The sequence below is a fragment of the Lemur catta genome, chromosome 11 (assembly GCF_020740605.2).
Source record: "Lemur catta isolate mLemCat1 chromosome 11, mLemCat1.pri, whole genome shotgun sequence".
NCBI lineage: Eukaryota > Metazoa > Chordata > Mammalia > Primates > Lemuridae > Lemur > Lemur catta.
The window spans coordinates 136,792-150,017 of NC_059138.1; the positions used below are offsets into that span (position 1 = coordinate 136,792).

Sequence of the window (13,226 nt, forward strand, 5' to 3'; positions counted from 1 at the left end):
AGGCCACCATGAGTTTCCCATAGGTATGTCCACCCATGTGTGTATCAGTATGTCCACCCATGTACAAGTATATCCACCATGTCCAAGTATATCCACCATGTACATGTATAAGTGTGTTCACTCATGTATGTATAAGTGTATCCACCATGTACATGTATAAGTATGTCCACCCATGTACGTATAAGTATATCCACCCATGTATGCATTAGTATGTCCACTCATGTACCAGTATATTCACCATGTACAAGTATATCCACCATGTACATGTATAAGTATGTCCACCCATGTATGTATAAGTATATCCACCACATACAAGTATATCCACCCATGTATGCATTAGTATGTCCACTCATGTACAAGTATATCCACCATGTACAAGTATATCCACCATGTACATGTATAAGTATGTCCACCCATGTATGTATAAGTATATCCACCACATACAAGTATATCCACCCATGTATGCATTAGTATGTCCACTCATGTACAAGTATATCCACCATGTACAAGTATATCCACCATGTACATGTATAAGTATGTCCACCCATGTATGAGTATATCCACCCATATATGTATAAGTATGTCCACCATATGTGTAAGTGCATCCATCCATATATATAAGTATATCCACTCATACATGTACATCCATCTGTACATCTACATCTATAGATATGCCTGTACATAGATACAGAAATAAGAATGGAAATGAAAGGTCAGTTCTTTTTCAGCATACTTTTTAGATTAGGATTAAAAGTAGCCATTTCATGTTTGCTCATGAATTCGAAGTGTCTGGTACGTTTAGTTATATGACAGAAGTTCTGAGAGATTAAAATAGATTCATATAATATGTAATTTTTCCCCATGAAAAGCCTTTTAAAATCAAACTCCCAGGGAAAATAGATATATTTGCCAGATTTCTCTTGTTTTTCCAAACTCTTATTTTTTTCATCTTTAATTAAGCTTCCCAAAATTAAAAACCACTTTTTTACAATCCGGGAACTTTTTGTCAAAAATGTCAGAGTCCAGGAGCCTCGTTTTGGTCCATTGTTTTCTCTCCCGAAGCATATTTCGCCCAGCCGCTCATCGGGAGCCTGGCTGGTGTCCACGGGGACATGGCCCGTCCTTCCCGGCGCAGCCCTGGCGTCAGCCGCAGGTGTGGAGAGGTGCTGGCAGCCCAGCCGTGTGCGGGGCGGCAGAACCCGCCTCCTGCCCTGCTGCTGTGGCCTGGCGGGGGAGGGTCCCAGGGGTGCCTGAGGGAAGAGCGAGGGAGGACAGGCGGGCGGGGGCTCCGGGCCAAGGTCTGGGCCTGTCCTGCTCCCACCGCCTCGCGGCCTCCCTTCTGGGGAGGCTGTGCAGTGGCCTCTCTGCCGTGCGTGTCCTCTGGGAGTTCAGTCCCCTGGTGCCCGGACACACAGGGCCGCGCTCCAACACCCCCTCCCCGGCCAGTGCCCCCTCCCCACGCTAACCAGGTCCCTGCCGAGGGGCACCTGGCCTGTCCTTCCTTCCCTGCGCAAACACCGGCCCAGGCTGTTTCTGCCCTAATGCGGCGGCTTCTCCCTCCTGGTGCCCAGGTCGGCTGCAAACTGAGCCTCGTCTTCTTCCAGTACTGCACCATGGCCAACTTCTACTGGCTGCTGGCGGAGGGGCTGTACCTGCACACGCTGCTGGTGGCCATGTTCTCCCCCGGCAGATGCTTCCTGGCCTACCTCCTCCTCGGATGGGGTAAGCGCAGCCCGCCCGCGCGTGCTCCGTGCCGCCCCCCCACAGCCCTGCAGGGCCCCCCGCCCGGCCTGGCGGCCGACACACACACGGGAAACCGCTGCGTCTCAGAGTCACCGTGGGAAGAGCTCTGGGGTGACTGGAGGTTCCCACAGACAACACCTCAGTATTTCTGGCAACCAGGAACCTCATTTAAAATGCTTTACGTTCCCTTTCCTGGCCCCTTTTACCCCAAATCCAAACTGGGCTGCTGCTAAGGTAGCAAAACCGTCTGTTCCTCCGCCGTCCACCCCGGCTCAGCTCGCAGGATGGCGGGTCGGAGAGCAGGTGCCCGCCTCGCCCTGCCCCCGCCACACGCGGTCTCCGCGGTGACACTGTCTACACGGAAGGGCCAGTTTTGGCTCCTGATCAGATGCTCGGCTTTCAAACAGGTTAATGATCTTCGCTGTTCAGTAGGGCACGGGTGTGACTCCTGTTTGTGGAGACTTTCACGAGAGTTTGCTCTTGGTGTCTTACTCGGAAAGCTTGTCCTTGGCGATTCTGCCCAGTGAAGCTGCGCGGGGCTGTGCGTGACCAGGCGTCTCTCCGCAGGCATCCCCACCGTCTGCGTGGCGGCGTGGGCCGTGGCCCGGCTCCATCTGGAAGACACGGGGTGAGTGCTGTGCCCACCCCTGTAAGAGCCTCAGGCAACATGAAATCCTCGGAAACGAGAGAGCAAGTTGCCTTGGAAGGACAGGAGGCGCTTGCGCCCGTCCGAGTTGGGGATGGGTAGATGTGGGGCTTCCTGGGGGCGTCAGCTGGAGTTGGAGTACTTGGAGGAAGGTCCGTGTGAGAGACGGGAAGGGAGCCCGGTCTTGCCGTGTAGCTAAGATCGGGGTTGGCCAGGCAGAGAGGGGCCAGCGCCCTGGGTGGGCCTTGGGATGAGACTGGGACAAACCTCGCAGGTGCTGCTCCCCTGCCGCGCAGTGTCGCGGGCCGGCCGCCACGGCCAGCTGGAACGCCCTATGGGGACAGGTGTGTCACCGGGAGCCAGATGTGGCCCAGAGCCAAGCATGCGGCGTTGCCAGCATGGCTGTTGCGCTTCGCTGAGGATCTCAGGGCCTATCGGTTCTCTTCTGCTAAGTGACAAATTGCTCCCGAGTTTGCTGGCTTAAAATAATCACAGTTTAGCGTGTGATTCTGCACACTGACTGCTCGGTGGACCCCACAGAGGCCCAGCCGGGCTCACCCACGTGGTCTGACTGGCCTGAGACAGCAGCAGCTGCAACCCCTGCCCCTCGGGGCCGGGGCAGCGGGTGGACGTGAGCGACCTCTCTCCAGCCGGGACCATGGGTGGAGACGCTGCTGTGTGGGGGGCCGCAAGGCCAGCACAGGGGCTGGTCCCCGAGTGGTCACTGAGGCGTGTTACCGGCAGCCGATCACGGTGCCTGCTGGCGACAGCCCGTAGCTGAAGGCCAGGGACGCAAACACTGCTGGAGGGAGCCTTCCTGGCCGTGCACCCGGCACCCCAGTTACTCTGACGACCGGTTCCCCTCCACGCAGACCATCACATTGAGAACAGAGCCAGACAAAGTCACTCCCCGGGGACAGGTGGCTTCATGGTCTCTCAGTGCAGAGTAGTTGTGCTTCGGGGGGGACGGGTGGATCTGCAGCAGACACAGCGGGACAGGTGTGCCCTGGGGAGGCGCCCCTGTGTGCAGGGGGGGGCGTGGACGTGGCGAGTGCGCAGGTGACTTGGGTGGACGTGCGTCGCGCTGACTGGTTTACTTCTCTCTCCGACAGTTGCTGGGATACGAACGAGCACAGGGTTCCCTGGTGGGTTATACGGATACCGATTCTAATTTCCATTATCGTAAGTGGCTTCTGTGCTGAACCACACACCGTCTGTCGGGCAGCTCCCGCGGGCAGGCAGCGGCCTGTTTTCCTTTATTAAGTCTCCCAGGGACGGGGCCTCTCGGCGTGTGGGGCCTGGAGGCAGCTCCCAGCGAGGGGGCGGGGGGGGGAGGGGTCAGCGTCGGCTGCACTTCAGGGCACACTGGGTCTCCGTTTGTGTTGCCTTCTAAAGTTAATTCAAGGGTGCTGCGCGGCCCAAGGTCAGTCCCCGGGGGCGGGTGCTGTCCGCTCCGAGCAGCCCACAGACACCAGCCCCGTCCTTGCCGTGGGAGTCACACACAAACGTTGTCTCTTCTCCTGCAGGTGAACTTTGTCCTTTTCATCAGTATTATAAGAATTTTACTGCAGAAGCTAACGTCCCCGGACGTCGGTGGCAACGACCAGTCGCAGTACAAGTGAGTACGAGTCCACCCGGCCAGCGGGGAGGGGAGCGTGTGCGGCAGCGTGTGCGGGGCGTGTGCAGACCAGAGAGGCGCCTGGCGCTTGCTTGCCAGGAAGGCCCTCGGGTGGCCCAGAAAGCTGGGCACGGGGGCGGGGGCCCACGTGGTGTCGGGCACGCGGTCACGGCCGAGCGCCAGGCGTCTGCTTGTGTCTGGCAGCACTGTCTGCGACGACAGTTGGAGTCAGGCCTCTATGATCTCAGTGGCGACTTCTGCAGCCTCTCGGCTTGGTGAAGGGTTTGCCCATGTGCCTGTCACATGGTCTTTCTCCCTGGCCACACGGTGTTTGCATTTCATGTTGATTCTGTCGTCCCCATCACAGCACTCGGTCCATGGGCCGTGTCTGCTGCCGGCACTAATACCAGGCCTCGTGCCCAGTGGCCGTCCCGTGTGCGTGTCGGCCCGGTGGCCGTCCGTGTGCATGTTGACTGAGCGACTAAAGGAGGGTGGTGCCATCCCCTTCCCTGGGTGAGGAAGAGCAGGGGCCAAGCGAGTCACCACAGCGTCCAGCTAATTAGTGCTCTGAGCAATCTGTAAGGAAATGTGCAGATTCCGTAAGTTTCTATGAAGAGTTTATGAAGAAAAAGCAAAATCTGCAATGAAGTTAAAATAAATGGGGTTTAGGCTGGAGTGGCTGCTCCAGCCCAGAAGGAGCCTCGGCCCAGACCTGCCAGGGCTGCGGTGGCAGCTGTGCCAGGATTGCGTCACCGTGGCCACCGGCTGCCCGGCCCCTGACACTGGGCTCGAGCTTCCCTGCCCCTCCCTGGCACACGCAGGGACGTGTTTGGCAACGGGGCCTGAGAGCGTGTTTGGGAGCCCAGTGCTGGGTTTCAGACCGGCCAGGGGCCTGAGGGAGGGCAGTGTCCCACTCTGTGCCTCAGTTTCCTCATCTGTAAAGTGCAAATAATAACCCTTGTCACTAAGGTCATGAGGATTTAATGGCATTAACATGTGGAAGACATTCAGGGCTGGGCACCAGAGTATTGTGACAGAGTTTGGTAAACAGGTAATTCTAAATCCAAAGGGTAAGCCTCTCTGCCTGGCCCCCGTTGGGGGTGGGCTCCACGTCAGCCGCAGGTGATGGTGGTCGCACCCCGCTCGGGCGCGAAGCTGGCGGTTCCCGGGACCTGGTGCCGCTGCTGGGGGGAGGAGGGCACGAGACTCGTCTGCCCTTCAAATTGGATTTTGATTTTCTGTAAATCTTGTTTAGCTTCTGTGCTGACCTTTTCTTCGGGTTCATCAAGAGTGTTAGTTATGTAGATCTTGGTGATGATTTTATTTTGGAAACAAAATCAAGTGGGGAATAATGTAATAAAATCTGCTCTTTCTCCAGGAGGATGGACAGGCAGGGCACGTGTGTGCTGGGCCCGGCTCCTGCGGGGCCTGTTCTGTATAATCTGCTCACAGAAGCACCAAACCCCTGCGCGGGGCCTGGAGGCTCAGCCTCTGGAAACCTCCTTCCTAGAAACCTGGGACGTGTTAATAACGGGGACGTGGCAGTTTCTCTCCACCACCCACAAAAGGGTGCGGCCCCAGCCCGGCCGTCAGGTGCCCGCGCGGCAGGGTCCCTGGGCCGCCCCGGGCTGCAGGTGCCGGTGCCGGTGGGCAGGGCCCGTCCTGCGTCTCCACCACCTGCCTCGGGGCTCAGGGCTCGAGCGGGTTGTGGGTCACGGGGAACCGGCTGGTGGTAAACGCCGCGGGACACGGCAGTTATGTTGTGAGGGAATTTGGGAGAAACGAGCACGTGTGGAATTTACGCTCCCAGGCGGCGAGTGCTGGATTTGAGCAGGTGTCTCTTGCTGAGTGTGGGGAGGGCCCTTCCACGTGGCGGGTCGTCGGGGCCTGCGGGGGTCTACGCGGCGCCCGTGCGCCTTGGAGTGGCCTGGGGCGACGTCCCCCTGGAGACCGAGTCGCTGGGATGGGAGGACGGCGGGACGGTTTCCGCAGCCCCCCGGGTGACTGAGGGGCAGCGATGCCGTCAGCGGTGTACAGCAGTGGTTCTCCAAGTGGGTTCCCAGGCAGCAGCCGCGGCACCGGGTGCCGGGTGGAAACGCAGGTTCCCAGGCCGCGGCCCCAACACGCGGGACGGAATCTCCGCACCTCAGCGGGGGCTCGGGGACCCCGGAGCGGCGTGAAGCTCGGCAGCAGAGGCCCCCGGGAGGCGGGTGTGGAAGCGCGTGTTGCGGGAGGGCGGGGCTGCGAGCCTTGCCCCGGGGGCTGCGGCTGCCCGGAGGACACACGGAGCGCAGACGGGGAGGCTGCGCTTCCCTTAGGACCTGCGCGCGGCCGCCCCTCCAACCGGCCGTTCTCCGCGGCTGGCGGGCCCCACGCTGCGACCCACGCGCGGCAGCCCTGCGCGCCGGGGCCTCCCGCTTCCCGCGGCGGCGCTCAGCTGTCCGTCCCCCTTGGCGCAGGAGGCTGGCCAAGTCGACGCTCCTGCTCATCCCGCTGTTCGGCATCCACTACGTGGTGTTCGCCGTGTCCCCGGTCAGCGGCACCCGGTTCCAGATCCTGTTCGAGCTGTGCCTCGGCTCCTTCCAGGTACGTGCGCGCAGCGGCGGCCCCGCGCGGGCCGCGCCGCCTCTGACGGCGCCTTCTCGCCCGCAGGGCCTGGTGGTGGCCGTGCTCTACTGCTTCCTGAACGGCGAGGTGAGCCCGCCCGCGCCGACAGCCCGTCCGGGTCACGCCCGGGCGCCGCGGCGTCCTGGTGACCCCGCCGAACCCCCCCGAACCCCCCCCCGTCCCCATGCGCCCCAAGCGGCATCCACTCCCCGGGCCCCTCTCCCAGCCCCCTCCGGAAAGTGCCCGACCGGGTCTTCGCAGGGGCTCCGTCCCGCGAGGCGCGGGTCCCTGGTGGGGACGGGCTGGGGACGCGCTCTGCTCGTCCCCTTCTCGGGCGCCCCTGCGAGGTGACCCCGGCCCCCCCGTCAGGGTCAGCGGCGGGGACCCAGGCGTCTCTGAGACGCTCGCCCCGTCCGGGCTGGACGCAGAGGCGCATGCGGGGGTTGCGTGTGCGGAGGCCCCGCCCCGGCCCCGCCGCGCTCACGGCCCGCCCCGCGCAGGTGCGGTGCGAGCTGAGGCGGAAGTGGCGCGGCCGCTGCCGGGCGCCGCCCGCGGGCCGGGATTACCGGATCTACAGCACGTCCGCCTCCCGCCACGGCTCGGAGGGCGCCCTGCGGCTCCCCCGGGGCTCCCGGGCCCAGTCCTTCCTGCAGACGGAGACCTCGGTCATCTAGGCCCCGCGCGGACGCAGCCGGAGACGCAGGGTGCCCTGTGGCCGGACGTGTGTTTCTTGGTTTAATCGGGCGGCCATTCATGAATCCCACGTGTGGACCTGGGGTTGTGTGGAAACCGACTGGGTTTAAATGCCAATTATGATTAAACTCCAGCATTTAGATGCCCTAGTTTATAATGTTCAGCCACACAGACGCATCCATTTCCAAAGAGACGGGAGTTGGGGGGGGGTCCCTGAGACATCACAACCCGGCCGTGGCCCAGGAGCCGTGGCCCAACCTCTGCAGAGGGAAGGGGGGCAGAGGCCTAGGGGGAGGCTGGGTGCAGCCCCCCCAAGTGACCATGGACCCCCCCAAGTTCCATGGGCCGCCCCCTGCTTCCTGGGTCCCCTGAGGGGCCGCAGTCTCCTTTGCAGGACACGGATGGCAAATCAGCAAGAGGGCACCCCCACCCCACCCTGCCCTGCAGCCCCCACCCCGTCCTGCCCACCCACCCCGCCCTGCAACCCCCCCTCCTGCCCACCCCAACTCCTCTACTCCCCACAGCCCAGCCTGCTGTGCCCACAGGGCCCTTCTGCCTCTCCAGGGAAGGGGGCTGAGACCTCAGGTCATGAACTGGAGGGGAGGGTGTTGGCATTTATGGCCCCCACCCAGGAGCAGTCCCCTCCCAGATGGCCTGGGAGCTGCAGCCTGACCCGTGATGGCCACACGGGGCACAGGGACACGTTCTGGTGGGGACAGGAAACCTGTTGTAAATGAAGATGATCTTAGAGTTGTTCCCGTTTAAACAGAATTGTTTGACCACATCACCGCCCCACCCAGAGCCGGGTGCAGCTGTTCCTCCTCGACTATCACAGCCCGGGGGGAGGCAGGTCTGGGGGCTGCTGGGCGCAGCCCAGGGAGCGGGCAGAGGGGGCGTCTGGGCGCAGCCTCCATCCCCCAGGCCAGATGCCCGCCCCGCCTCACCCACACGCCTCGGAGACTCGGCCCAAACCCAGGCCCAGCACCTCCACGGCCACACGGAGTTCTGAGCACATTTGATGGCACTTGTCCCCCTTAAAGGGACCGTGTCTTCCTGTGCACAGGAAGGGTGCACACCTGGGTGGTGCTGGACAGAGACCTGGGCGCCGGGGCTGGGCTACAGCCGGGCCCAGCGAAGGTGAAGGCTCCGTCCTGTAGGTGTCACATGGTGTGCGAGACCCAGTCCCCAGCGAGATGAGACGGGACCAGACAGGCAGTTGGGCTGGTGGGCCGCAGAGTGCCCAGAGACCCTCGCAAGCCCTGGCGGCAGCCCCTTGCTGCCCTGCTGTAACGGGGTTGTCCCTGGACTTAGGCCCCAGCGAGTCCCAGGTCTGTCTGCAGCGGCGGCGAGGTGGGTACGGCCAGAGGATCCAGCAAACGTCCGGCCAGAGTTCTCGGGGGCTGCGGAGGCTCCAAGCAGGACGGAGGTCGTGTCAGCCCTGGGGTTGGGCCGGTGGTCCAGGCCGGGCCCGGAACGGAAGGGTAGGGTGGGCGTCCCCCACTCTCAGGCTCGGAGGAAACAAGACTTTGCTCTGACGGAAAGTGTCAAGGGCAGCTGTGGACCCTGAGCTGGGACCCCAGAGACACTGAGGACGTGTGGGCGCATTGGTCACCAGGCAGCCAGTGCTGTGGCTTCTGATGTGTACAGGACCGTTCTCTGCGGCTGAGCCGGGGCTGAATATTCACTTGTAGAACGGGCTGGTGAGCAGGGTGCCGGCCGTCAGGGGGCGTCTTTAACCGTGGCAAGTGGGTATGGGACGTCACAGACCCCACGGTGGAGTGGGAACGAGCTGTGTAAATACTTCAATAAAACCTGACTTCGTGTCTGTGCCCTGAGTGAGGATCCGCTGTGACTGTCCTGAGACGGGGTGCAGGGGGTGCACCCACACCTGTGAGCTGCGTGAAAGCTCCCCCCTGGAAAACAGCCTGGATGGGGCAGAGAGCAGCGGGTGGGGCGGGGGCCTGCCGGCCTCGGGCACCTTGGAGGACGTTGGATGAGGAAACAGGTGCCCCATCCTCGGCCACCCCTCCCGAGACCCCCGCAGACGCCCGGCAGCACAGGGCCACAGGAGCCTCACTGCCCTGGCGGTGAGACCGCTGCACTCCGGCCGCCTCTGCCCCCCATGCCCAGCACAGCCTCCCTCAGCTGCCCAGAGCCCAGGACAGTTAGGGCTGAGTGCAGGTGTGTGCGTGTGCACCACACGTGCGTGTGGGCGTGTGCACGTGTGTCTGCATGTGTGTGCATGAGGGGGCATGTGCACATGTGCATGTGTGTGTGTGTGTCTGTGTGTGTGCTGAGTCTTAAACGTGTGCTACAGACAGATAAAATCTATTTCTAATCAACGGGAGGGCTCAAGCCTGCATTGTCCAAAGGAAGGAGAACACTGCTAAAAATAACATTCTCACCAGGCCAAACTTGGAAATGAGCCAGACAGACGGTCTGGTGTGTTTCCTGAGGCAAAGCAGGTTGGCTGGGACGCGCTCGTGGCCTGGGCTTAGCGCCAGTGGCAGGAGGGCAGGGGCCGGGGCTGCAGGTGGGCGGGAGCCGCCTTCCCCGATGACGACGGGGCACCCGCCTTTCTCCCAAGACAGCAGCTTTGTTAAGATTACAGAAATTACACGGGAGTGTTACAACCTTCCCGTGTTCTGGGCAGATACTACCCAGAACTCAAATCCTCCCGCTCCCTCCTGCCGTCCCGGGGTAATTGCTGCAGGACTGATGTTGTCTGCACAGCCCTGTCCGTCCCTCCCTTTGTTCTGCTTGTCCCTGGAAGTTGGGTCACATTGTTCAAAGGTTCTGCAACCTGCTTCTTGCCATTCAGACAGACGGTGGCCGTCCCTCCCGTGGTGTTGCTATTTTCACAGCGGCATCGCCCTCCAAAGCGGGGAAGTAACCTGGTTTGTTTGACGAGTCCCCTACGGACCTGTGTTTGCCCAGGTGTTCCCACGCGGTGGGTTCTGGAGAGGGAAGGGGGGAGTTCTGCAGGTGTGACTCTGACAGGTGCTCGCTGTCCGGGTCAGCAGCTCCCGGTCGCTCGGACGCTTGTGTGGCCCGCGCTGCACAGAGAGCCACTCACGTCGACTTGCAGGTCCCCAACTGCGAGGGGTGGTAGGTGCCTTTTCTTTACACAAAGTTCTTTCCTTTAATTCAGACTTAAAGCCAAGCCTCGGCCTGACCCACCGTGTCACTGGGTGCATGGCTGGCTTGCTGGGCCGTTCTGCAAATTAACACTTCTATTCTTGGGAACCGCGGGAGCGAGGGCGGAATCGGCTGCTCGGCAGAGGCTGGCGATGTCTGCGAGCCCTTGTCAGTGTCGCTTTGTCCGAGAGGGCCGCGGGGACGTGGGTGCCACAAAGGATGTGGGGCACCATTTGTGCAGAACGAGTTCCCTGGGGCTCAGAGAGAAAGGGCCTCTCCTCTGTGCTCTGAAGCTCTGGGGGAAGCAGCGAGGTGCTGGCAGGAGGTCCCGCTCAGACACAGTCGGCCCCTCCCCTCCCGCCAGCCCGCAGATGCAACTCCCAGGGCTACTGCTGGGATCTTTTAAAAAGCTACTTCTGTTCCACACCTGGAACTGAAGAAGCATAGGGAAAAACAAACCATTTGAAAATAATGACAAAATAATGAGACCGAGCAGGACCAAGCTCCGGCTGAGACTCAGGGCTCTGTGTGCCTCACGTGCGGAGGCTGCATGTGACCAAGTCTAAGAAAGTCGAGCATGAACTCAGCGCACCTCAGAAACCAGCCATCGTGATGTAAACCGCACACTACGTGTCCAGAATACGTAAACGCGGTGACTTTCAGGTAATAAACACAGGCCTTCCAGCTGTGAAGGGCCACCGCGCAGCCACGCCCCCTGCGATGTGACTCCACCTGGCGCAGACCTGACCGGGCTCGGCGATCAGGCTCCCCAACCCCATCGGCTTGTGGTGAGAACCCGAGCATTTATTCCGAGCTCTAGAGGCCGAGATGTCAGGCATAGTCTTCTGACTCTGATTCCAGTTTGGACTCACTGTTATGTAATTACCATAAAGAATCAGAAGGAAGGCACGGGAGGGGACCAGGCACAGGGAGGACGGGCCTTGTCCTGCTAAGCCGGGCGGGGCAGCAGGAAGCAGCTCCAGGCACGAGAGGAAAAGGTGCCCGGAGTTGCCAGACTGGCCGCCTCGGTGTTGTGCAGAAAACACAAGGAAAGGACTTGTCACCTAAAATTACTCTCAACACAGGGACCCTGCTCTTCTGACACTGACCTGGGGACGGAGCCGGTGGTCCGTGGGCCGGTGAGCACACATTGCGGCTGCCCACGTCTGGTCTGCACTGCGGCTCCCTGTCCAGCCGTCCAGCCACGGGACCGGCAGGAGCGTGGCAAAGCTGTGCTGGCAAGGGAAGAGAAACCGTCAGCTGGGTTCGAGAGGGTGGGTGGAGTTAATGCAAAGGGGGCTTAAAACCGAACCTGAATGCAGGCAGCGCACAGGGGGTGCCGCGTCCTGAGGGCCACGCTCAGACCTGCAGGGAGGACGGAGGTGTGGGCAGGGGGTGCCGGCGGCCCTGCGTGCTGGGGAGGGAGATGCGGTTTCTTCGGAGGAATGGACGCTTTCCAGCCTTTGGAGCTGGGGAGGGGGGCGGGCAGCACTTTCTGAGGATTAACCTGACACCCGCTGGCCGATGGAAAGAGGAGACGGGCGGGTGTCCGGTGTCCCTGAGCTGGAAGGCAGCTGCAGGGCCGGGCGCAGAGGCCAGTCCTGGGAGACCGACAGCGAAGGGGCCCTGGGACTCGGGTTGCTGACGCCTCAGAACAGTGGTGTCCATGGCTGAGGCAGGACTGCGCGTTCCCGTCGGTTATCCAGACACTGATCAGTGCCAAACATGCTTAAAATGGCTTTGTTCTGACACTTGCGGCATAAAAAGAATACTTACTTTTTAAAATATTAGTCTGCAGGAATGTTCCATCCCTAAATCTGTCTTGCTGAATTTTTTCAAGAACTAGGAGCTGACAGCCTTCTCCTGTCCCGTGGTTTTCCTGCGCCAAAGGGGACGGCCCCAGGGCGTCTCATGCTTTCTGTTTCCTGCCCAACGTAACCGTGTTGCAGCCTGCACCGGAGTCCGAGAGCTGAGGGGCCAGGGAGGCCCCTCACCAGGCAGAGGGACTTGTAGGCACCAAACTGATCTGATTCCAAATACCTTCTCCCACTGACCTGTGAACCACAGAGAGAGAGAGAGAGAGGGAGCTGAACATGGGTCCATGGGTCCAGCCGCCACTGACCACTGTGGCCCTGGAGCGGACACCGTGGGACCCTGACCAGTAATTCCTCTGAACAAAGCTCTCCCTGGGCCCAAATTTCACTGGGGCTCCCCCACCCTCCTCACCTTCAGCGGGATAGGGGTGCAGCGATGACCAGCCCTGTCGACACCTCGCCCTGCTCCCGCTCGGGCTGTGGCCTCAGCTGGGCCAGCTGGACGCTGGCGCCCTGCAGTGGACTGCGATCCCCGGCCCCAAGCTGGGCCTGAGCAGCGTCCTGGGGGGGCCTGGCCAAGCCGCCTCGCGAGGGCTGCACCTGCGCTCCCGGACCCTCCAAGCCACCTCCGGCTGATGTCGGCCGAGTCTGTTTCCACCAACGAGCCCCCTGCCCCCGCTGGTGCAGACCTGGGCAGTGGCCACACCGACTCTCTGGAGAAACACATCTTGCTTGCTTGAAGGTTTAAAAAAATTGATTCAACAAAAGGGGAGAAAATACAGAGTTTAAGGCTCTAACCTGGTGGAAGAATCAGCCAAAATGCTTTTTTTGGTCCAAATTCTTAAAATCTCTAAGATTTTAAGCAGGCGCCACACACAGGCGGTTTGCAGGCGTGACGGCTGTGGCCCTCCCGGCCCCGCCAGGGCTCACTCTGGAGTCCTCGGTCCCTGCCGTGCGGGAGGTGTCA

The 13,226-nt window shown here is 61.0% G+C and overlaps 1 protein-coding gene and 1 long non-coding RNA gene across 10 annotated transcripts in view; one reads left to right on the forward strand and one right to left on the reverse strand.

The window, feature by feature from the left end:
• The window catches only part of VIPR2 (vasoactive intestinal peptide receptor 2), a 50,621-nt gene extending 43,172 nt beyond the window's left edge, over nt 1–7,449 (forward strand). For 2 of the 8 annotated variants that reach the window (XM_045564475.1, XM_045564477.1), the window contains 7 exons: nt 1,572–1,722; nt 2,311–2,371; nt 3,502–3,571; nt 3,916–4,007; nt 6,467–6,593; nt 6,660–6,701; nt 7,115–7,449. In XM_045564475.1, coding sequence (XP_045420431.1) covers nt 1,572–1,722; nt 2,311–2,371; nt 3,502–3,571; nt 3,916–4,007; nt 6,467–6,593; nt 6,660–6,701; nt 7,115–7,288 — 717 coding nt within the window. In that variant the 3' untranslated portion in view covers nt 7,289–7,449. Of the gene's footprint in view, nt 1–1,571; nt 1,723–2,310; nt 2,372–3,501; nt 3,572–3,915; nt 4,008–6,466; nt 6,702–7,114 lie in introns of all 8 variants that reach the window. The other 6 variants (XM_045564472.1, XM_045564474.1, XM_045564478.1 and 3 more) reach the window with 3 other exon arrangements.
• LOC123647193 lies at nt 885–12,978 on the reverse strand. 2 transcript variants are annotated; one of them, XR_006738158.1, is made up of 4 exons: nt 12,672–12,978; nt 12,222–12,499; nt 11,555–11,675; nt 885–4,583 (listed from the first exon to the last, which is right to left on the reverse strand). It is a non-coding gene; the product is annotated as an uncharacterized LOC123647193 (long non-coding RNA). The 2 variants fall into 2 exon arrangements; XR_006738157.1 differs by having other exon boundaries at nt 11,555–11,680.
• Nucleotides 12,979–13,226: the final 248 nt, after the last annotated feature.